This window comes from Bombina bombina, chromosome 2 (genome assembly GCF_027579735.1).
Source record: "Bombina bombina isolate aBomBom1 chromosome 2, aBomBom1.pri, whole genome shotgun sequence".
Classification (NCBI taxonomy): Eukaryota; Metazoa; Chordata; class Amphibia; order Anura; family Bombinatoridae; genus Bombina; species Bombina bombina.
Genome location: NC_069500.1, coordinates 182238011 through 182261182, shown reverse-complemented (window position 1 = coordinate 182261182; position 23172 = coordinate 182238011). Strand labels below are relative to the sequence as shown.

The 23172-nt window shown below is 41.0% G+C and overlaps 1 protein-coding gene across 2 annotated transcripts in view; it reads right to left on the bottom strand.

Annotated features, from left to right (window-relative positions):
• AP3B1 (adaptor related protein complex 3 subunit beta 1) overlaps positions 1 to 23172 on the bottom strand; it is a 1155804-nt gene that overhangs the window by 266942 nt on the left and 865690 nt on the right. For both annotated transcript variants that reach the window (XM_053701376.1, XM_053701377.1), the window contains exon 21: positions 6855 to 6930. In XM_053701376.1, the coding sequence (XP_053557351.1) occupies positions 6855 to 6930 (76 nt within the window). The remainder of the gene's footprint in view (positions 1 to 6854; positions 6931 to 23172) is intronic.

Genomic DNA, 23172 nt, shown 5'->3' with positions numbered 1-23172 from the left:
TCTTTTAAGTTGCAAGTAGACCTCTCTTCGAACACAAACAAGCAATCTCTGCAACAACTGCCTGAAACTGAGCCATCCTGTTTTACATGAGGTGATGTTAGAGCATGTGCATGCCCTGACATGATCATTATCTAAAGTCACTTTTAGGGAATATGGCAGCCCTCAGAAGTATTTGTCCCAGGAGCAACTGTAGAATCAGCCACAGCATGTCTTGTGGACAGTGAAAGCAATCAGCATTCAAGGGTAAATGTCGGCAGCAGAGATGGGTAATAACAAGCCAAAGTCTCCACCTATAATTATTACCACAAGAGGGACTGACCCAGCCCTATCTGTCCTATAGTGGATAGAACTAGGAACTGAGAAATGGCAACTTAATGCACCTATATACAGGTAAAGAGAACATAGTTCCTTTCTGTCCATGCCCCCTCAAGAAAATGAGATGTCAAATGGTAAATGTCAGCTAGGAAGGCCAAGATAAAAGATTTTCTGGTATATTAAAAATTAGTCAGTCAATCTGAAAACCTCAATCAATACTATTGGGGGAAATAACAAAAACAATAAGTTTGTAATTTATGCACTGACACCTATTTAACTCCAGTTGTCAGGGAGAATGGATAATTTTAAGATGGCTTTCATTATTAGATAGATAGATAAAACGTGTGTGTGGCATGTGGATAAGTGCAACACATTTTTGCTTTAGCAGATAATTATAATTAAAAAAATCATAGCATTTATAGCATAGATTGCAGTGCAATACAAACACTGACATGTCACAGATAAAAATATGTTTTTATATTCAAACGAAAAAAAACCATAATTTATGCTTACCTGATAAATTTATTTCTCTTGTGGTGTATCCAGTCCACGGATCATCCATTACTTGTGGGATATTCACCTTCCCAACAGGAAGTTGCAAGAGGATCACCCACAGCAGAGTTGCTATATAGCTCCTCCCCTAACTGCCATATCCAATCATTTGACCGAAACAAGCCGAGAAAGGAGAAACCATAGGGTGCAGTGGTGACTTTAGTTTAAATTAAAATTTTGACCTGCCTTAAAAAGACAGGGCGGGCCGTGGACTGGATACACCACAAGAGAAATAAATTTATCAGGTAAGCATAAATTATGTTTTCTCTTGTAAGGTGTATACAGTCCACGGATCATCCATTACTTGTGGGATACCAATACCAAAGCTAAAGTACACGGATGAAGGGAGGGACAAGGCAGGCTTAGATGGAAGGAACCACTGCCTATAGAACTTCTCCCAAAAATAGCCTCCGAAGAAGCAAAAGTATCAAATTTGTAAAATTTTTAAAAAGGTATGAAGCGAAGACCAAGTTGCCGCCTTGCAAATCTGTTCAACAGAAGCCTCATTTTTAAAGGCCCAGGTGGAAGCCACAGCTCTAGTAGAATGAGCTGTAATCCTTTCAGGGGGCTGCTGTCCAGCAGTCTCATAGGCTAAGCGTATTACGTTCCGAAGCCAAAAAGAAAGAGAGGTTGCCGAAGCTTTTTGACCTCTCCTCTGTCCAGAGTAAACAACAAACAGTGTAGATGTTTGGCGAAAATCTTTAGTAGCTTGTAAGTAAAACTTTAAAGCACGGACCACGTCCAGATTATGTAAAAGGCGTTCCTTCTTTGAAGAAGGATTAGGACACAATGATGGAACAGCAATCTCTTGATTGATATTCTTGTTAGAAACTACCTTAGGTAAAAACCCAGGTTTGAACGCAGAACTACTTTATCTGAATGGAAAATCAGATAAGGAGAATCACATTGTAAGACAGATAACTCAGAGACTCTCCGAGCCGAGGAAATAGCCATCAAAAACAGAACTTTCCAAGATAAAAGTTTGATATCAATGGAATGAAGGAGTTCAAACGGAACCCCTTGAAGAACTTTAAGAACCAAGTTTAAGCTCCCTGGGGGAGCAACAGGTTTAAACACAGGCTTAATTCTAACCAAAGCCTGACAAAAAGCTTGAACATCTGGAACTTCTGCCAGACGCTTGTGCAAAAGAATAGACAGAGCAGAAATCTGTCCCTTTAAAGAACTAGCTGATAATCCTTTTTCCAAACCCTCTTGGAGAAAGGACAATATCCTAGGAATCCTAACCTTACTCCATGAGTAATTCTTGGATTCACACCAAAAAAGGTATTTACGCCATATCTTATGGTAGATTTTCCTAGTGACAGGCTTCGTGCCTGTATAAGGGTATCAATGACTGACTCGGAGAAGTCACGCTTTGATAAAATCAAGCGTTCAATCTCCATGCAGTCAGTCTCAGAGAAATTAGATTCGGATGATTGAAAGGACCTTGTAGTAGAAGGTCTTGTCTCAGAGGCAGGGTCCATGGTGGAAAGGATGACATGTCCACTAGGTCTGCATACCAGGTCCTGAGTGGCCACGCAGGCGCTATCAAGATCACCGATGCTCTCTCCTGTTTGATTTTGGCAATCAGTCAAGGGAGCAGAGGAAACGGTGGAAACCAAGGCGCTGCTAGAACCAATTGAGCAAACACCTCCGGATGGAGTTCCCACTCCCCCGGATGAAAAGTCTGACGACTTAGAAAATCCGCCTCCCAGTTCTCTACACCTGGGATATGGATTGCTGATAGGTGGCAAGAGTGAGTCTCTGCCCAGCGAATTATCTTGGAGACTTCTAACATCGCTAGGGAACTCCTGGTTCCCCCTTGATGGTTGATGTAAGCCACAGTCGTGATGTTGTCCGACTGAAATCTGATGAACCTCAGGGTTGCTAACTGAGGCCAAGCTAGAAGAGCATTGAATATTGCTCTTAACTCCAGAATATTTATTGGGAGGAGTTTCTCCTCCTGAGTTCATGACACCTGAGCCTTCAGGGAATTCCAGACTGCACCCCAACCTAGTAGGCTGGCATCTATTGTTACAATAGATATAGCCACCAGAGAAGAGAATCTCTGGTCTCTTGATCCAGATTTAGCAGAGGGGACAAATCTGTGTAATCCCCATTCCACTGACTGAGCATGCATAGTTGCAGCGGTCTGAGATGTAGGCGCGCAAATGGCACTATGTCCATCGCCGCTACCATCAAGCCGATTACTTCCATACACTGAGCCACCGAAGGGCGCGGAATAGAATGAAGAACACGGCAAGATTTTAGAAGCTTTGATAACCTGGATTCTGTCAGGTAAATCTTCATTTTTACAGAATCTATCAGAGTCCCTAGGAAGGAGACTCTTGTGAGTGGGGATAGAGAACTCTTTTCCTCGTTCACCTTCCACCCATGTGACCTGAGAAATGCCAGAACTATGTCCGTATGTGACTTGGCAATCTGAAAGCTTGACGCCTGTATCAGGATGTCGTCCAGATAAGGGGCCACTGATATACCTTGCGGTCTTAGGACCGCCACAAGCGATCCCAGAACCTTTGTAAAGATTCTTGGAGCTGTAGCTAACCCGAAGGGAAGAGCCACAAATTGGTAATGCCTGTCCAGAAAGGCAAACCTTAGGAACCGATGATGATCTTTGTGAATCGGTATGTGAAGGTAAGCATCCTTCAAATCCACTGTGGTCATGTACTGACCCTCCTGGATCATAGGTAGGGTGGTCCGAATAGTTTCCATTTTGAACGATGGAACTCTGAGGAATTTGTTTAAGATCTTAAGATCCAAAATGGGTCTGAAGGTTCCCTCTTTTTTGGGAACCACAAACAGATTTGAATAAAAACCCTGTCCCTGTTCCGTCAGTGGAACTGGACAGATCACTCCCATAACTAGGAGATCTTGCACACAGTGTAAGAATGCTCCTTTCTTTATCTGGTTTACAGATAATCTCGAAAGATGAAATCTCCCTTGAGGAGGGGAAGCTTTGAAGTCCAGAAGATATCCCTGAGATATGATCTCCAACGCCCAGGGATCCTGAACATCTTTTGCCCATGCCTGGTCGAAGAGAGAAAGTCTGCCCCCTACTAGATCCGTTACCGGATAGGGGGCCGTTCCTTCATGCTGTCTTAGAGGCAGCAGCAGGCTTTCTGGCCTGCTTGCCTTTGTTCCAGGACTGGTTAGGTTTCCAGCACGGCTTGGATTGAGCAAAAGTTCCCTCTTGTTTTGTAGCAGAGGAAGTTGATGCTGCACCTGCCTTGAAGTTTCGAAATGCACTAAAATTAGACTGTTTGGCCTTTGATTTGGCCCTGTCCTGAGGAAGGGTATGACCCTTACCTCCTGTAATGTCAGCAATAATTTCCTTCAAACCAGGCCCGAATAGGGTCTGCCCCTTGAAGGGAATGTTAAGTAATTTAGACTTTGAAGTTACGTCAGCTGACCAAGATTTAATACATAGCGCCCTACGCGCCTGGATGGCGAATCCAGAATTCTTAGAAGTTAGTTTAGTCAAATGAACAATGGCATCAGAAACAAAAGAATTAGCTAGCTTAAGTGTTCTAAGCTTGTCAAGTATTTCAGTCAATGGAGTAGCTGTCTGAAAGGCCTCTTCCAGAGACTCAAACCAGAACGCCGCAGCAGCAGTGACAGGCGCAATGCATGCAAGGGGCTGCAGGATAAAACGTTGTTGAATAAACATTTTCTTAAGGTAACCTTCTAATTTTTTATCCATTGGATCTGAAAAAGCACAACTGTCCTCGACAGGGATAGTGGTACGCTTTGATAAAGTAGAAACTGCTCCCTCCACCTTAGGGACCGTCTGCCATAAGTCCCGTGTGGTGGCGTCTATTGGAAACATTTTTCTAAAAATAGGAGGGGGGGAAAACAGCACACCGGGTCTATCCAACTCCTTATTAATAATTTCTGTAAACCTTTTAGGTATTGGAAAAACATCAGTACACACCGGCACTGCATAGTATTTATCCAGTCTACACAATTTCTCTGGTACTGCAATTGTGTCACAGTCATTCAGAGCAGCTAACACCTCCCCAAGCAATACACGGAGGTTCTCAAGCTTAAATTTAAAAGTAGAAATATCTGAATCAGGTTTCCCCGAATCAGAAATGTCACCCACAGACTGAAGCTCTCCTTCCTCAGCTTCTGCATATTGTGATGCAGTATCAGACATGGGCCTTAAGGCATCTGCGCGCTCTGTACTACGTCTAACCCCAGAGCTATCGCGCTTTCCTCTGAATTCAGGCAGTCTGGCTAATACCGCTGACAGGGTATTATCCATGATTGCCGCCATGTCCTGCAAAGTAATCGCTATGGGCGTCTTTGATGTACTTGGCGCCATTTGAGCGTGAGTCCCTTGAGCGGGAGTCAAAGGGTCTGACACGTGGGGAGAGTTAGTCGGCATAACTTCCCCCTCGCCAGAATCCTCTGGTGATAAATTTTTTAAAGATAAAAGCTGATCTTTATTGTTTAAAGTGAAATCAATACATTTAGTACATATTCTCATATGGGGTTCCACCATGGCTTTTAAACATAATGAACAAGGAGTTTCCTCTATGTCAGACATGTTTATACAGACTAGCAATGAGACTAGCAAGCTTGGAAAACACTTTACATCAAGTTAAACAAGCAATATAAAAAACGTTACTGTGCCTTTAAGGGAAACAAATTTTGCTAAAATTTGAAATAACAGTGAAAAAAGGCAGTTAAACTAACAAAATTTTTACAGTGTATGTAACAAGTTAGCAGAGCATTGCACCCACTTGCAAATGGATGATTAACCCCTTAATACAAAAAACGGATTAACAAATTAAAAAAAAAACAAAAAAAAACGTTTTTTTCAAACAGTCACAACTGCCACAGCTTCACTGTGGCTTTACCTTCCTCAATATATGACTTTTGAAGCCTTTTGAGCCCTTCAGAGATGTCCTAAAGCATACAGGGGACTGCTGAGGGAAGCTGAATGTCTCTGTCTGTAATTTTAACTAGGCCCCTCCCACTCATATTACAACAGTGGAAAGCCTCAGGAAACTGTTTCTAGGCAAAAATAAAGCCAGCCATGTGGAAAAAACTAGGCCCCAATAAGTTTTATCACCAAAGCATATATAAAAACGATTAAACATGCCAGCAAACATTTTATATTGCACATTAATCAGAGTATATACCTCTGATAGCAAGCCTGATACTAGTCGCTATTAAATCACTGTATTTAGTCTTAACTTACATTAATCCGGTATCAGCAGCTTTTTTCTAGCAAATTCCATCCCTAGAAAAACTTAAACTGCACATACCTTATTGCAGGATAATCTGCACGCCATTCTCCCTCTGAAGTTACCTCACTCCTCAGACATATGTGAGAACAGCAGTGGATCTTAGTTACTTCTGCTAAGATCATAGAAAAACACAGGCAGATTCTTCTTCTAAATGCTGCCTGAGATAAAATAGTACAACTCCGGTACCATTTAAAAACAATAAACTTTTGAAGAAAAAACTAACTATATTACACCACTTTCCTCTTACTACCTCCAGCTATGTTGAGAGCTTGCAAGAGAATGACTGGATATGGCAGTTAGGGGAGGAGCTATATAGCAGCTCTGCTGTGGGTGATCCTCTTGCAACTTCCTGTTGGGAAGGAGAATATCCCACAAGTAATGGATGATCCGTGGACTGGATACACCTTACAAGAGAAATCCAGAATGTAATCAGAAACAGGTAGATTAAAACAAAGAAAGAATTTCAAATATAAGTATTTCAAATATAATGCAATGTTACAGTTTTTTTGTTTTGTTTTGGGTTTCTTTTGGGTTAATTTTCATAATATTGCTTTCTGTAGCGCAGAAAAAATACTATATGTTGTGCAGTTTTAATACATGTGGATTGTGCCTGGAGGAAAAAAAGACTTTAAAAAAAACAACCTTTTTTCAAGCAAACAGTGAGAGGTAATTATGTATTTTCTTGGCAATTTTATTAATATAAAAACTTACAGTCATCCAGATCTAACAGAGAAAAGTCGCTTTTTCTTGCACTCTCATTCTCTTTTGACAATTTTGTCTCAGTTTTCTGTAAGATAAAAAAAAATATGCCAGTTTAGTCACAATAACTTGCCTATATTGTAAGTCAATCAACATGTTCTACACCAGTGACTGTTAAACTGAAATGAATTTACCAAACTCTACATATTGACATAGATTTCATTCACATTTAATTTGTGGCAAACAATTAAGATTACAAGTGTTTTGCAATCATGAAATGCTACTATCAAGCAATAAATAAACATATTCCGTATATATAGAAACCACATCATAAAGATTACAAGAATTTGGAGACATGAGGGTCTATTGTTTCAAACCATTAGTTTCTAACGTAAAATATTACAAAAAATAATACAAATAGATGTTAAGGGTACATTGCAATGAGATTTGCTCATTTACAATTCATCTTGTTAATAGAGACAGAAAGTGTATAAAACAAATATAGGCGATAAAGCAAGAGACTGAGGATTTCTCTTCTGCAATGCATAATTAATGCGATCTGACTGCAAAGTGTGTAAAATGAGAACTTTACACTGCCGCATCAGCTGTGGAGCTGCAGAGAAAAAGCACTTGCATTGCACTTTACTGTATGCATTACATCTTCCCAAATATTTATAGAAAAATGCATCATTCAAAAATCAAATACTCTGTTTTATCACCCACTAGTAACTCTGTTAGCTACTTAAAAGTGATCAGGCAGAAAACACAGCCAATTTGCTTTTGTACATTTCTAATAGAAGCTCAGGGTTGTAAAGCAGTTGACAGGCACCACGTGGCTTTGGAAATGAACACCACAGCTTAACATTTGTGCACGTACATTTCTATAAAATGATTGCATTTTAGAAGAAAAAAATTAAATATTTTTTTCTTTCACAAGCACATTTTTGTTATTAGGCAAATACAAACATTAATAAACTGTAAACCTTAAAGGGATACTAAACCCACATTTTTTCTTTTATGATTCAGATAGAGTGTGCAATTTTAAGCAACATTCTAACTTACTCCTATTATCAATTTGTCTTCGTTCTCTTTTAGCAACCAATCAGCAAGCACTATCCAGGGTGCTGAACCAAAAATGGGCTGGCTCCTAAGCTTTTATTCCTACTTTTTCAAATAAAGATACAAAGAGAACGAAGACAAATTGATAATAGGAGTAAATTAGAAAGGTGCTTAAAATTGCATGTTCTATCTGAACCATTAAAGACATTTTTTTGGGTTTAGTGTCCCTTTAAGTTATAAATCTAGAGAATTATAGATACTATTTAATTTAGAGATTTCCTGCATTTGCAGCTCTTGAAAGGCTTTTATTTTGCGTTAACTGGAGTTAATACGTTCACCCCTTTATATTAGGTGTAAACATTTATTTTTTACAACTAAACATTTCACATACTTAATATATGAACATACTATTTGTGTAAAGTCTAATTTTCAGTACACCAAGAAAAACCATTACGGTTGCCTCTCAGTCCCAAGTTATTGATGCAAGGTAACTTTCTATTACCAAGCAGGAGATGGGATAATGTATAAAGCACTCAATATACTGTCACTAATTAACATGTAAACCTCAAGCTAATCCACACAAACACTTGTATCAATAAAGAATTCCCTACACACAAACTTACACAGCTAACCTTAAAGTTCACTTTTGAAATCATTGGTGATCTTTAATTGACAGCGTTTTCATTTGATTTGTCTTTCTGTGCTATTGCCACAAATATTCCACTTAAATCAGCAACATGGTTTGAATGAATTGTTGGTTAAAGTCTTCTGCAAACAAATATTTTTCCCAAACAAGGGGCAAGATTAATAGACACCCATGATTTTGTCAAGGGGCGGATCATGTTAAGAAAGTCATTAAAGGGATATGAAACCAAAATGTATTTATTTTTTCATGATTCAAATAGAGCATGCAATTTTAAGCAACTTGCTAATTTACTCCTATTATCGATTTTTCTTCGTTCTCTTGTTATTATTTGAAAAATCAGGAATGTTAGCTTAAGAGCCGATCCATTTTTGGTTCAGCACCGTGGGTAGCGCTTGCTGATTGGTGTCTACATTTACCCGGTCGACTCCTAAGCTTACATTCCTGTTTTTTAAATAATTATACCAAGAAAACGAAGAAAAATTGATAATAGGAGTAAACTAATAAGTTGCTTAAAATTGCATGCTCCATCTGAATCATGAAAGAAAAACTGTGGGTTTCATATCCATTTAAGCACTGTTTCAGCTATACTTTCTGCAGATTCATTAGCAGGTGCCACGCATCCATCAAATACACCATCTCGTACATGAAATGTGAAGTTTGCAATGCAAAATAAAACACAATTAGAACCACAACACTTCTGAAATACACTAGCAAAAAATATTTGAACATTTGTTTCTTAGAAAAGTAGACGTGCTGGATAAAAACATAATTTATGCTTACCAGATAAATTCCTTTCCTTCCTGGCAGGGAGAGTCCATGACTTCATTCCTTATTGTTGGGAAATACAACACCTGGCCACCAGGAGGAGGTAAAGACACCCCAGCCAAAGGCTTAAATATCCTTACCACTTCCCCTATCCCCCAGTCATTGTGCCGAGGGAGCAAGGAAAAGTAGGAGAAACATTAGGGTATAAAGGTGCCAGAAGAAATAATATAAAAAGGTAGTCGTCCAACAAAAATAAATTACGGGCGGGGTCGTGGACTCTCCCTGCCAGGAAGGAAAGGAATTAATTTGGTAAGCATAAATTATGTTTTCCTTCCATAAGGCAGGGGGAGTCCACGACTTCATTCCTTACTGTTGGGAAAACTATACCCAAGCTCCAGAGGACACTGAAGGAATAACGGGAGGGAACAAAAGAGAGGCGGACCCTAGTCTGAGGGCACCACAGCCTGTAAAACTTTTCTCCTCAAACTTGAAAAATTTAGAAAAAGTGCGTAAGGAGGACCAGATAGCGGCCTTATAAATCTGATCCATAGAGGCTTCGTTCTTAAAAGCCCAGGAGGAAGCCACTGCTCTAGTAGAATGAGCCGTTATCCTCCCAGGAGGCTTTTGTCCAGCTGACAGGTAAACTAAGCGGATGATACTCCTCAACCAGAAGCATAGGGAAGTCGTCGTAGCCTTCTGCCCCCTACGCTTACCCGAATAGATGACAAAGAGAAAGATTGTCTGAACTCCTTAGAAGTCTGAAGATAAAACTTCAAGGCACGAACCACATCTAGATTATGAAGCAAACGTTCCTTCGCTGAAGAAGGATTAGGACACAATGAAGGAACAACAATCTCTTGATTAATGTTACGATCAGACACCACCTTAGGGAGGAACCCTAATTTAGTATGTAAAACCGCCTTACCAGCATGGAAAACAAGATAAGGAGGATCACATTGCAAAGCAGAAATCTCAGATCTAAACACAGGTCTGATCCTAGTCAGAGCCTTAACGAAGGACTGCACATCTGGAAATTCGGCCAATCTTCTGTGCAGTAACACCGACAGGGCCGATATCTGTCCCTTCAGGGAACTAGCAGATAGACCCTTCTCCAGTCCATCCTGGAGAAAAGACAAAAATCTCTCAACCTTAACCTTATGCCAGGAAAAGCCACACACTTCACACCAGTACAAGTAAGTCCTCTACAATTTATGATAGATACGACGAGTAACTGGCTTACGAGCTTGAATCAGAGTGTCGATAACCCTCTCAGAAAACCCTCTCTTGGCTAAGACTAAACGTTCACACAGTCAGCCTCAGAGAATCTAGAAAATTATGTACGAAGGGACCCTGTATCAGCAGATCTCTGCGAAAAGGTATGAGTCTGAACCTCCATGGCACTGCTAGGGCATCTATCAGTTCTGCCTGAGGATTCCATGGCCTTGACCCGTACCTGGGTAGCTTGGTATTGAGGAGGGATGCCATGAGTTCTATCTCTGGTGTCGCCCACTCGCTGCATATCTCTGCAAACACTGTAGGGGCGAGAGACCATTCCCCTGGGTGAAAAGATTGCCTGCTGAGGAAGTCCGCTTCCCAGTTGTCCACACCCGGAATGTCTCCGCCCACTCTAGTATCTGAGATATTTCTCTCATCGCCAAGGGACTTCTCGTTCCCCCCTGATGGTTGATGTAGGCAACCGAAGTTATATTGATTGAAATCTGATAAACTGGGACGAACCCAGCAGGGGCCGAGCCTTCAGAGAATTGAAGATTGCCCAGAGTTCCAATAAATTGATCAGAAGGGAGCCCTTGAGCCTTCTAGGCACCCCAAATGGCTCCTCAAACGAAAAAGGCTTGCGTCCGTAGTCACAATCTCCCAGGACAGTCTCAAGAAGCACGTGCCTTGGGACAGATGATCTGGACAGAACCACCAAGAGAGTGAGTCTCTCTACAGGTTGTCCAGCACAATCTGTTAAGACAGAGCTGAATGGTCGTCGTTCCATTGTCTCAACATGCATAGTTGTAAGGGTCTGACATGGAATCTGGCAAAGGGAATGATGTCCATACAGGACACCATGAGTCCAATCACCTCCATACACTGGGCCACTAAGGGTCTCAAGGAGGTCTGGAGGCCAAGACATGCAGTTGTTAGCTTGCAACGTTTCTGATCTGTGAGAAATATTGGATATGGAGTTTATTATTGTCCCCAGGAAATTCAACCTGGTATTTGGAGTAAGAGAACTCTTTTCCAAGTTTATCTTCCATCTATGTGATCATAGAAGACTGAGAAGGGACTCCGAGTGTTCTTCCGCTAGACGAAAAGATAGTGCGTGTACCAAGATATCGTTCAGGTAAGGCGCTACTGCAATACCTTGTGTTCTGGCAATGGCTAGAAGAGCCCCCAGAACATTCATAAATATCCTTAGAGAAGTAGCTAGGCCAAACGGAAGAGCTATGAACTGGAAGTGCTGGTCCAGAAAACCAAACCTCAGGAACTGAAAATGTTCCTTGTGTATCGGAACGTGAAGGTATGCATCCTTCAGGTCTATGGTGGTTATAAACTGTCCTTCCTGAACAAGAGGAAGGATTGACCGTATTGTCTCCATTTTGAAAGAGTGAACACTCAGAAACTTGTTTAGACACTAAGTCCAGAATTGGACGAAAGGTTCCCTCCTATTTTGGAACAAAGAAAAGGTTTGAATAAAACCCCAAACCTCTTTCTGCTGTAGGTCAGGACAATAACTCCTACAGAGGAGAGATCCCGTACGCAACCTAAAAAAGCAGTCCTCTTTTCTGGTCTTGTAGACAGTCTGGAGAGTAGGAATCTGCCCCTGGGTGGATGAGATTTGAATCCTATACAGTATCCCTGACATATAACCTCCAGGACCCAAGGATCATGTACATCCTGGAACCAAGCATCTGAAAAAAGAGAGTCTGCCCCCCCTACTCGATCTTATCCCAGATCGGGGGCCGCCCCTTCATGCTGATTTGTTCTCAGGGGGTTTCTTATTCTGTTTGAACTTATTCCAGGACTGGGCTGCTCGGGCTTGGGTGAGCATTGCAGAAAGAAAAGGAACGAAAATTGACGTCTCTTAGACCTGCGGTAGGAAGGCACCTTTTCCTCCAGTAACTGTAGAAATAATGGAGTCCAGCCCTGGACCAAATAAAATCTTCCCCTTGAAAGGAAGAGAAAGATGTCTAGATTTAGAAGTCATATCAGAAGACCAAGACTTCAACCAGAGAGCCCAGTGGGCTAGGACTGCAAAGCCCGAAGCCTTTGCATTTAGGATATATATAAGTTAATATGCCCAGATTGCATGAATAATATATATGAATCCAGGGGATACATTACATATTGCACAATATATTAACCAATATATTAACCCTTTAAGGACACAGCTTTCAGTTTGCTCAATTGTTTAATGATGGAAAAATTCCGTCATATGTCCTTAAGAGGTTAAATATGAAGTAAAGTAAATAAATAACTGTATTAGAGATATGTAAATGATTGACAAATTATATTTAGGATGTATAAAAGGTTCTATATTCTAAAATGGACAATGCCTGTGTAGTTTGTGCTATGAATTGTATCGTATAGTTTTATGCACTCAATATTAAAATGATATACACTGTATTCCTATTAGATAGAATAAAAACAAATATATATATATATATATATATATATATATATATATATATATATATATATATATATTATATACACACGGTATATCTATAATGATATTAGTTCCAACAGAATTCACTTCAAATTACATGCATGCATATAATATGGGAATGACTGGAAAATGTAACAAAATCAAAATATACTATAAATACTGATGAAAGGATAATATTTAAATTTCATGAAATACTTACTAATTTTAATACTGAAATATTAATTAATATCATACTGAAAGTATTAAATTAAAATCCTTTTAAATCCCCTAATAGAAATATTACTCTTAAAGTGAATGTCAATTTAAAGCTATTAGCTAAAGTGAAACGATAGCCGTTAAAAAATGAATGAGAGTTTCATTCATGAAATCGTTCGTATATACTTATCTTCAGAGCAATTTCACTATAAACGCTACATGGGAAATAGCTGAGCTCCGGTCACCCTTTTTTTTAGCATTTGATTGACAGATGACTCATCTGCAATCAATTAATTGTTGTTTTCGGGCAGTGACGTTTGTGCAAAGGGGCTGAACGCCCCGGGGGGGGGGGACAACGATAAGTTGATTGCAGATGAGTCATCTGTCAATCAAATGCTGAAAATGTCGACCGGAGATTCAGCTATTATCCGTGTAGCGTTTATAGTGAAATTGCTCTGAAGATAAGTATATACTTACAATTTCATGAATGAAACTGTCATTCATTTTTTAACTGCTATCGTTTCACTTTAGGTAATATCTTTAACTTGACATTTACTTTAAGTACATCTCTTAAGACATTATCATATATATATATATATATATATATATATATATATATATATATATATATAGTATACAGTTGTGCTCATAAGTTTACATACCCTGGCAGAATTTATGATTTCCTGGCCATTTTTCAGAGAATATGAATGATAACACAAAAACTTTTCTTTCACTCATGGTTAGTGTTTGGCTGAAGCCATTTATTATCAATCAACTGTGTTTGATCAAAAGTTTACATGCCCTGGTGATTTTGGCCTGATAACATGCACACAAGTTAACACAACAGGGTTTGAATGACTATTAAAGGTAACCATCCTCACCTGTGATCTGTTTTCTTGTAATTAGTGTGTGTGTATAAAAGGACAATGAGTTTCTGGACTCCTGACAGACCCTTGCATCTTTCATCCAGTGCTGCACTGACGATTCTTGATTCCGAGTCATGGGGAAAGCAAAAGAATTGTCAAAGGAACTGCGGGAAAAGGTAGTTGAACTGTATAAAACAGGAAAGGGATATAAAAAGATATCCAAGGAATTGAGAATGCAAATCAGCAGTGTTCAAACTCTAATAAATAAGTGGAAAATGAGGGGTTCTGTTGAAACCAAACCACGGTCAGGTAGACCAACTAAAATTTCAGCCACAACTGCCAGGAAAATTGTTCGGGATACAAAGACAAACTCACAAATAACTTCAGGTGAAATACAGGACATGTGGTGTGGCTGTGTCAAGATGCGCAATAAGGAGGCACTTGAAGAAAGATGGGCTGCATGGTCGATTCTCCAGAAGAAAGCCATTACTATGTAAATGCCACAAAGTATCCCACTTAAAATATGCCAAAGCAGGACAAGAACCAGGTTTTTTCGCATCCACATATACCAGACACTTTCACAGCAGTCACCCATCCAAAAAAATCTCAGGAGTCAGTATACTGCTTCATAACTCATTACAGTTCCATGTCCAACAAACTGATGGGGATACCGAAGGAAGATACCTGGCCCTGGGGGGACTACTTCAAGGGAAACCGATTACTCTGGTCAATATTTATGCCCCCAACACACACCAAGCCCCCTTCTTTCGCAGAATAACCAATGATATCTTAGCCTTTTACAAGAGGTCCCTCATAGTTGGTTGCGACTTAAACACCCCACTAAATCCAACGATGGATAGTTCTACTGCTCAATCACTAGTATCGAAAAAATCACTTAAGTCCATCAGGGATGATCTGACATTAATGGGAATCCATGATGTCTGGCGGGTTCAACATCCAAACAATAAGAAATTTACCCATTACTCAGCACCACAGAACACGCACTCCCGTATAGATTACATATTTATAGACCATAACACCATCTCCTCAGTGACCTCATCAGACATCATACCGACTAGCTGGTCCGACCATTCGGCAGTTACATGTAAGCTGCAATGGTCCTCACTCCCTTTTAAACCATTTCAATGGCGATTTGATGACACTATACTCAATGAACCACCAATCTTACAACAAGTAGAGAAGTCGTTAGTAGATTACTTTAAGCATAACAGCACCCCAAATATAAACCCATTCTCACTCTGGGAAGCTCATAAATGTGTCATCAGGGGTGAAATGATAAATCTCAAAGCCCTGCAAAATAAAAGTAATAGATCACAACAGACAGACCTCACTGCATCTTATCAAAACGCAGAGAACTTATATAAGGACAACCTGCATGATGACTCCCTAAAATCATTGCGGGATCAAGCCAAATTGAAACTTCAAAAATTTCTAGAATTAGCAGCCCAGAAGCAGACACTAAAATTACAACAGAAATTTTTTCTGGAAGGAAAACAGAATTTATGTTTACCTGATAAATTACTTTCTCCAACGGTGTGTCCGGTCCACGGCGTCATCCTTACTTGTGGGATATTCTCTTCCCCAACAGGAAATGGCAAAGAGCCCAGCAAAGCTGGTCACATGATCCCTCCTAGGCTCCGCCTTCCCCAGTCATTCGACCGACGTAAAGGAGGAATATTTGCATAGGAGAAACCATATGATACCGTGGTGACTGTAGTTAAAGAAAATAAATTATCAGACCTGATTAAAAAAACCAGGGCGGGCCGTGGACCGGACACACCGTTGGAGAAAGTAATTTATCAGGTAAACATAAATTCTGTTTTCTCCAACATAGGTGTGTCCGGTCCACGGCGTCATCCTTACTTGTGGGAACCAATACCAAAGCTTTAGGACACGGATGAAGGGAGGGAGCAAATCAGGTCACCTAGATGGAAGGCACCACGGCTTGCAAAACCTTTCTCCCAAAAATAGCCTCAGAAGAAGCAAAAGTATCAAACTTGTAAAATTTAGTAAAAGTGTGCAGTGAAGACCAAGTCGCTGCCTTACATATCTGATCAACAGAAGCCTCGTTCTTGAAGGCCCATGTGGAAGCCACAGCCCTAGTGGAATGAGCTGTGATTCTTTCAGGAGGCTGCCGTCCGGCAGTCTCGTAAGCCAATCTGATGATGCTTTTAAGCCAAAAAGAGAGAGAGGTAGAAGTTGCTTTTTGACCTCTCCTTTTACCAGAATAAACAACAAACAAGGAAGATGTTTGTCTAAAATCCTTTGTAGCATCTAAATAGAATTTTAGAGCACGCCCTACATCCAAATTGTGCAACAAACGTTCCTTCTTTGAAACTGGATTCGGACACAAAGAAGGCACGACTATCTCCTGGTTAATGTTTTTGTTAGAAACAACTTTCGGAAGAAAACCAGGTTTAGTACGCAAAACCACCTTATCTGCATGGAACACCAGATAAGGAGGAGAACACTGCAGAGCAGATAACTCTGAAACTCTTCTAGCAGAAGAAATTGCAACCAAAAACAAAACTTTCCAAGATAATAACTTAATATCAACGGAATGTAAGGGTTCAAACGGAACCCCCTGAAGAACTGAAAGAACTAAATTGAGACTCCAAGGAGGAGTCAAAGGTTTGTAAACAGGCTTGATTCTAACCAGAGCCTGAACAAAGGCTTGAACATCTGGCACAGCTGCCAGCTTTTTGTGAAGTAACACAGACAAGGCAGAAATCTGTCCCTTCAAAGAACTTGCAGATAATCCTTTCTCCAAACCTTCTTGAAGAAAGGATAGAATCTTAGGAATTTTTATCTTGTCCCAAGGGAATCCTTTAGATTCACACCAACAGATATATTTTTTCCATATTTTGTGGTAGATTTTTCTAGTTACAGGCTTTCTGGCCTGAACAAGAGTATCAATGACAGAATCTGAGAACCCTCGCTTTGATAAGATCAAGCGTTCAATCTCCAAGCAGTCAGTTGGAGTGAGACCAGATTCGGATGTTCGAACGGACCTTGAACAAGAAGGTCTCGTCTCAAAGGTAGCTTCCATGGTGGAGCCGATGACATATTCACCAGGTCTGCATACCAAGTCCTGCGTGGCCACGCAGGAGCTATCAAGATCACCGATGCCCTCTCCTGATTGATCCTGGCTACCAGCCTGGGGATGAGAGGAAACGGCGGGAATACATAAGCTAGTTTGAAGGTCCAAGGTGCTACTAGTGCATCTACTAGAGTCGCCTTGGGATCCCTGGATCTGGACCCGTAGCAAGGAACCTTGAAGTTCTGACGAGAGGCCATCAGATCCATGTCTGGAATGCCCCACAATTGAGTAATTTGGGCAAAGATTTCCGGATGGAGTTCCCACTCCCCCGGATGAAATGTCTGACGACTCAGAAAATCCGCTTCCCAATTTTCCACTCCTGGGATGTGGATTGCAGACAAGTGGCAGGAGTGAGTCTCCGCCCATTGAATGATTTTGGTCACTTCTTCCATCGCCAGGGAACTCCTTGTTCCCCCCTGATGGTTGATGTACGCAACAGTCGTCATGTTGTCTGATTGAAACCGTATGAACTTGGCCTTTGCTAGCTGAGGCCAAGCCTTGAGAGCATTGAATATCGCTCTCAGTTCCAGAATATTTATCGGGAGAAGAGATTCTTCCCGAGACCAAAGACCCTGAGCTTTCAGGGGTCCCCAGACCGCGCCCCAGCCCACCAGACTGGCGTCGGTCGTGACAATGACCCACTCTGGTCTGCGGAAGCTCATCCCCTGTGACAGGTTGTCCAGGGACAGCCACCAACGGAGTGAATCTCTGGTCCTCTGATCTACTTGTATCGTCGGAGACAAGTCTGTATAGTCCCCATTCCACTGACTGAGCATGCACAGTTGTAATGGTCTTAGATGAATTCGCGCAAAAGGAACTATGTCCATTGCCGCTACCATCAAACCTATTACTTCCATGCACTGCGCTATGGAAGGAAGAGGAACAGAATGAAGTATTTGACAAGAGTTTAGAAGTTTTGATTTTCTGGCCTCTGTCAGAAAAATCCTCATTTCTAAGGAGTCTATTATTGTTCCCAAGAAGGGAACCCTTGTTGACGGAGATAGAGAACTTTTTTCTACGTTCACTTTCCACCCGTGAGATCTGAGAAAGGCCAGGACAATGTCCGTGTGAGCCTTTGCTTGAGGAAGGGACGACGCTTGAATCAGAATGTCGTCCAAGTAAGGTACTACTGCAATGCCCCTTGGTCTTAGCACCGCTAGAAGGGACCCTAGTACCTTTGTGAAAATTCTTGGAGCAGAGGCTAATCCGAACGGAAGTGCCACAAACTGGTAATGCTTGTCCAGGAATGCGAACCTTAGGAACCGATGATGTTCCTTGTGGATAGGAATATGTAGATACGCATCCTTTAAATCCACCGTGGTCATGAATTGACCTTCCTGGATGGAAGGAAGAATTGTTCGAATGGTTTCCATTTTGAACGATGGAACCTTGAGAAACTTGTTTAGGATCTTGAGATCTAAGATTGGTCTGAATGTTCCCTCTTTTTTGGGAACTACGAACAGATTGGAGTAGAACCCCATCCCTTGTTCTCCTAATGGAACAGGATGAATCACTCCCATTTTTAACAGGTCTTCTACACAATGTAAGAATGCCTGTTTTTTTATGTGGTCTGAAGACAATTGAGACCTGTGGAACCTCCCCCTTGGGGGAGGCCCCTTGAATTCCAGAAGATAACCTTGGGAGACTATTTCTAGTGCCCAAGGATCCAGAACATCTCTTGCCCAAGCCTGAGCGAAGAGAGAGAGTCTGCCCCCCACCAGATCCGGTCCCGGATCGGGGGCCAACATCTCATGCTGTCTTGGTAGTAGTGGCAGGTTTCTTGGCCTGCTTTCCTTTGTTCCAGCCTTGCATTGGTCTCCAGGCTGGCTTGGCTTGAGAATTATTACCCTCTTGCTTAGAGGACGTAGCACTTGGGGCTGGTCCGTTTCTGCGAAAGGGACGAAAATTAGGTTTATTTTTGGCCTTGAAAGCCCTATCCTGAGGAAGGGCGTGGCCCTTGCCCCCAGTGATATCAGAGATAATCTCTTTCAAGTCAGGGCCAAACAGCGTTTTCCCCTTGAAAGGAATGTTAAGCAATTTGTTCTTGGAAGACGCATCCGCTGACCAAGATTTTAGCCAAAGCGCTCTGCGCGCCACAATAGCAAACCAGAATTTTTCGCCGCTAACCTAGCCAATTGCAAAGTGGCGTCTAGGGTGAAAGAATTAGCCAATTTGAGAGCATGAATTCTGTCCATAATCTCCTCATAAGAAGAAGAATTATTATTGAGCGCCTTTTCTAGTTCATCGAACCAGAAACACGCTGCTGTAGTGACAGGAACAATGCATGAAATTGGTTGTAGAAGGTAACCTTGCTGAACAAACATCTTTTTAAGCAAACCTTCTAATTTTTTATCCATAGGATCTTTGAAAGCACAACTATCTTCTATAGGTATAGTGGTGCGTTTGTTTAGAGTAGAAACCGCCCCCTCGACCTTGGGGACTGTCTGCCATAAGTCCTTTCTGGGGTCGACCATAGGAAACAATTTTTTAAATATGGGGGGAGGGACGAAAGGTATACCGGGCCTTTCCCATTCTTTATTTACAATGTCCGCCACCCGCTTGGGTATAGGAAAAGCTTCGGGGGGCCCCGGGACCTCTAGGAACTTGTCCATTTTACATAGTTTCTCTGGAATGACCAAATTCTCACAATCATCCAGAGTAGATAACACCTCCTTAAGCAGAGCGCGGAGATGTTCCAATTTAAATTTAAATGTAATCACATCAGGTTCAGCATGTTGAGAAATTTTCCCTGAATCTGAAATTTCTCCCTCAGACAAAACCTCCCTGGCCCCCTCAGACTGGTGTAGGGGCACTTCAGAACCAATATCATCAGCGTCCTCATGCTCTTCAGTATTTTCTAAAACAGAGCAGTCGCGCTTTCGCTGATAAGTGGGCATTTTGGCTAAAATGTTTTTGATAGAATTATCCATTACAGCCGTTAATTGTTGCATAGTAAGGAGTATTGGCGCACTAGATGTACTAGGGGCCTCCTGTGTGGGCAAGACTGGTGTAGACGAAGGAGGGGATGATGCAGTACCATGCTTACTCCCCTCACTTGAGGAATCATCTTGGGCATCATTTTCTCTAAATTTTGTGTCACATAAATCACATCTATTTAAATGAGAAGGAACCTTGGCTTCCCCACATTCAGAACACAGTCTATCTGGTAGTTCAGACATGTTAAACAGGCATAAACTTGATAACAAAGTACAAAAAACGTTTTAAAATAAACCGTTACTGTCACTTTAAATTTTAAACTGAACACACTTTATTACTGCAATTGTGAAAAAGTATGAAGGAATTGTTCACCAAAATTTCACCACAGTGTCTTAAAGCCTTAAAAGTATTGCACACCAAATTTGGAAGCTTTAACCCTTAAAATAACGGAACCGGAGCCGTTTTTATATTTAACCCCTTTACAGTCCCTGGTATCTGCTTTGCTGAGACCCAACCAAGCCCAAAGGGGAATACGATACCAAATGACGCCTTCAGAAAGTCTTTTCTATGTATCAGAGCTCCTCACACATGCATCTGCATGTCATGCTTCCCAAAAACAAGTGCGCAATAGAGGCGCGAAAATGAGACTCTGCCTATGATTAGGGAAAGCCCCTAGAGAATAAGGTGTCCAATACAGTGCCTGCCGGTTATTTTACATAATTCCCAAGATTAAAATAATTCCTCAAGGCTATGGAGTATAAAATATGCTTATATATAAATCGATTTAGCCCAGAAAATGTCTACAGTCTTAAAAGCCCTTGTGAAGCCCTTTTTTTCTTTCTGTAATAAAAATGGCTTACCGGATCCCATAGGGAAAATGACAGCTTCCAGCATTACATCGTCTTGTTAGAATGTGTCATACCTCAAGCAGCAAAAGTCTGCTCACTGTTCCCCCAACTGAAGTTAATTCCTCTCAACAGTCCTGTGTGGAAACAGCCATCGATTTTAGTAACGGTTGCTAAAATCATTTTCCTCTTACAAACAGAAATCTTCATCTCTTTTCTGTTTCAGAGTAAATAGTACATACCAGCACTATTTTAAAATAACAAACTCTTGATTGAATAATAAAAACTACAGTTAAACACTAAAAAACTCTAAGCCATCTCCGTGGAGATGTTGCCTGTACAACGGCAAAGAGAATGACTGGGGAAGGCGGAGCCTAGGAGGGATCATGTGACCAGCTTTGCTGGGCTCTTTGCCATTTCCTGTTGGGGAAGAGAATATCCCACAAGTAAGGATGACGCCGTGGACCGGACACACCTATGTTGGAGAAATAGGCCCGGGAAACTCTTAGCAAGAGCACTTAAAACCAGACAATCAGCCCATTATATCCCTATGTTACAAGACCCTTCTGGTGGATCAACGGTAGAGACTAAGAGGATCACAGAAATCTTTAGAGATTACTATACCATGTTATACAACTTGACGCCACATAGGAATCACAAAACACATTTTAATGACTGTTGTAAGTACTTAGATACTGTGACCCTACCTAAACTAACAGCGGAAGATCTTAGCCCCTTAGACTCAGCAATAACCGCTGAAGAGATTACCAACGCTATAAACTCATTAAAACAAGGAAAAAGCCCTGGGCCTGACGGCCTCACTAGCGGTTATTACAAAAAATTTAAGCATCTTTTGATCCCACATTTACTTTTGGTTTTTAATTATATTGATAAATCCCATGGCTTACCCGCCTCTATGCTTGAAGCTGTAGTTACACTTATACCGAAACCAGGTAAAGACTCGACTATTACATCAAACTACCGCCCAATATCTCTCCTGAATATAGATATTAAGATATATGCTAAAATCCTATCCACCAGAATTAATAAAGTACTCCCCTCATTGATACATCCAGATCAGGTGGGTTTCGTGCCGCAGAGAGAGGCTAAAGACAACACCGTAAAAGTTTTACATCTTATGCAATATGCAGCTATACATGACATTCCCTTTATTCTACTTTCGACCGACGCTGAAAAAGCCTTTGACAGACTAGACTGGACCTTTTTAAAAGTTACCCTACAGAAATTTGGTTTCCCAGACAGTTTTATTCAAAAAATTCTAGCCCTTTACACTAACCCCACTGCCAAGATTAAAATTAATGGTACACTTTCCAACTCCTTCCCCATATTAAACGGTACTAGACAAGGGTGCCCTTTGTCACCCTTATTATTCGTTCTATCGATGGAGATTCTTGCTACTAAATTACGTGACAATCCTGCTATAACTGGACTTACTATAAACTCAACTCATCATAAATTGGCACTTTATGCAGATGACTTACTACTGACACTAACTCATCCAAACATATCCCTACCTGCGGCACGAGACACACTGGAAGAATTCGGCCTCCACTCTAATTATTTAGTTAATAAACATAAATCTGAATTGCTCCCCATAAATCTAAATGAGTCTGACATTCAAGCACTTAGCTCACAGGTACCATATTCAATACAGAGGTCCTCACTGAAGTACTTAGGGGTTCACCTCGCTAGTACTGTACAACAATTATTTGAACTGAATTATGAACCACTTCTAAACACTCTAACTAGAGACACATCAGCATGGCTAAATAAAAATATATCTTGGTTGGGCAGGATAGGAGTGGCCAAAATGACCATACTCCCCAAGATCCTTTACTTGTTCCAAACGGTCCCTATACCGTTATCAGATACCTACCTTAATAGACTCCAATCTGTGATGAACTCATATATCTGGAAAAAGAAACCTCCCAGAATAGCTAGAACAACTCTCTACCTATCAAAAACATATGGGGGATTGGGAGTACCGGACGTAATAAAATACCGAACAGCAGTCTTCTTAAAAAGAGTGATAGACTGGTGTACAACCCCTAACGAAAATAACAAGATTTGGTTGCTATTAGAACACGACCTGACTAGATCCCCCCAACTTGGCGCATACTGCTGGCAACCGAACAGGAATCACCCAGCCTTGACAAAAATCTACCCTATAATACGAGAAACTTTTGCCGTCTGGTCTAG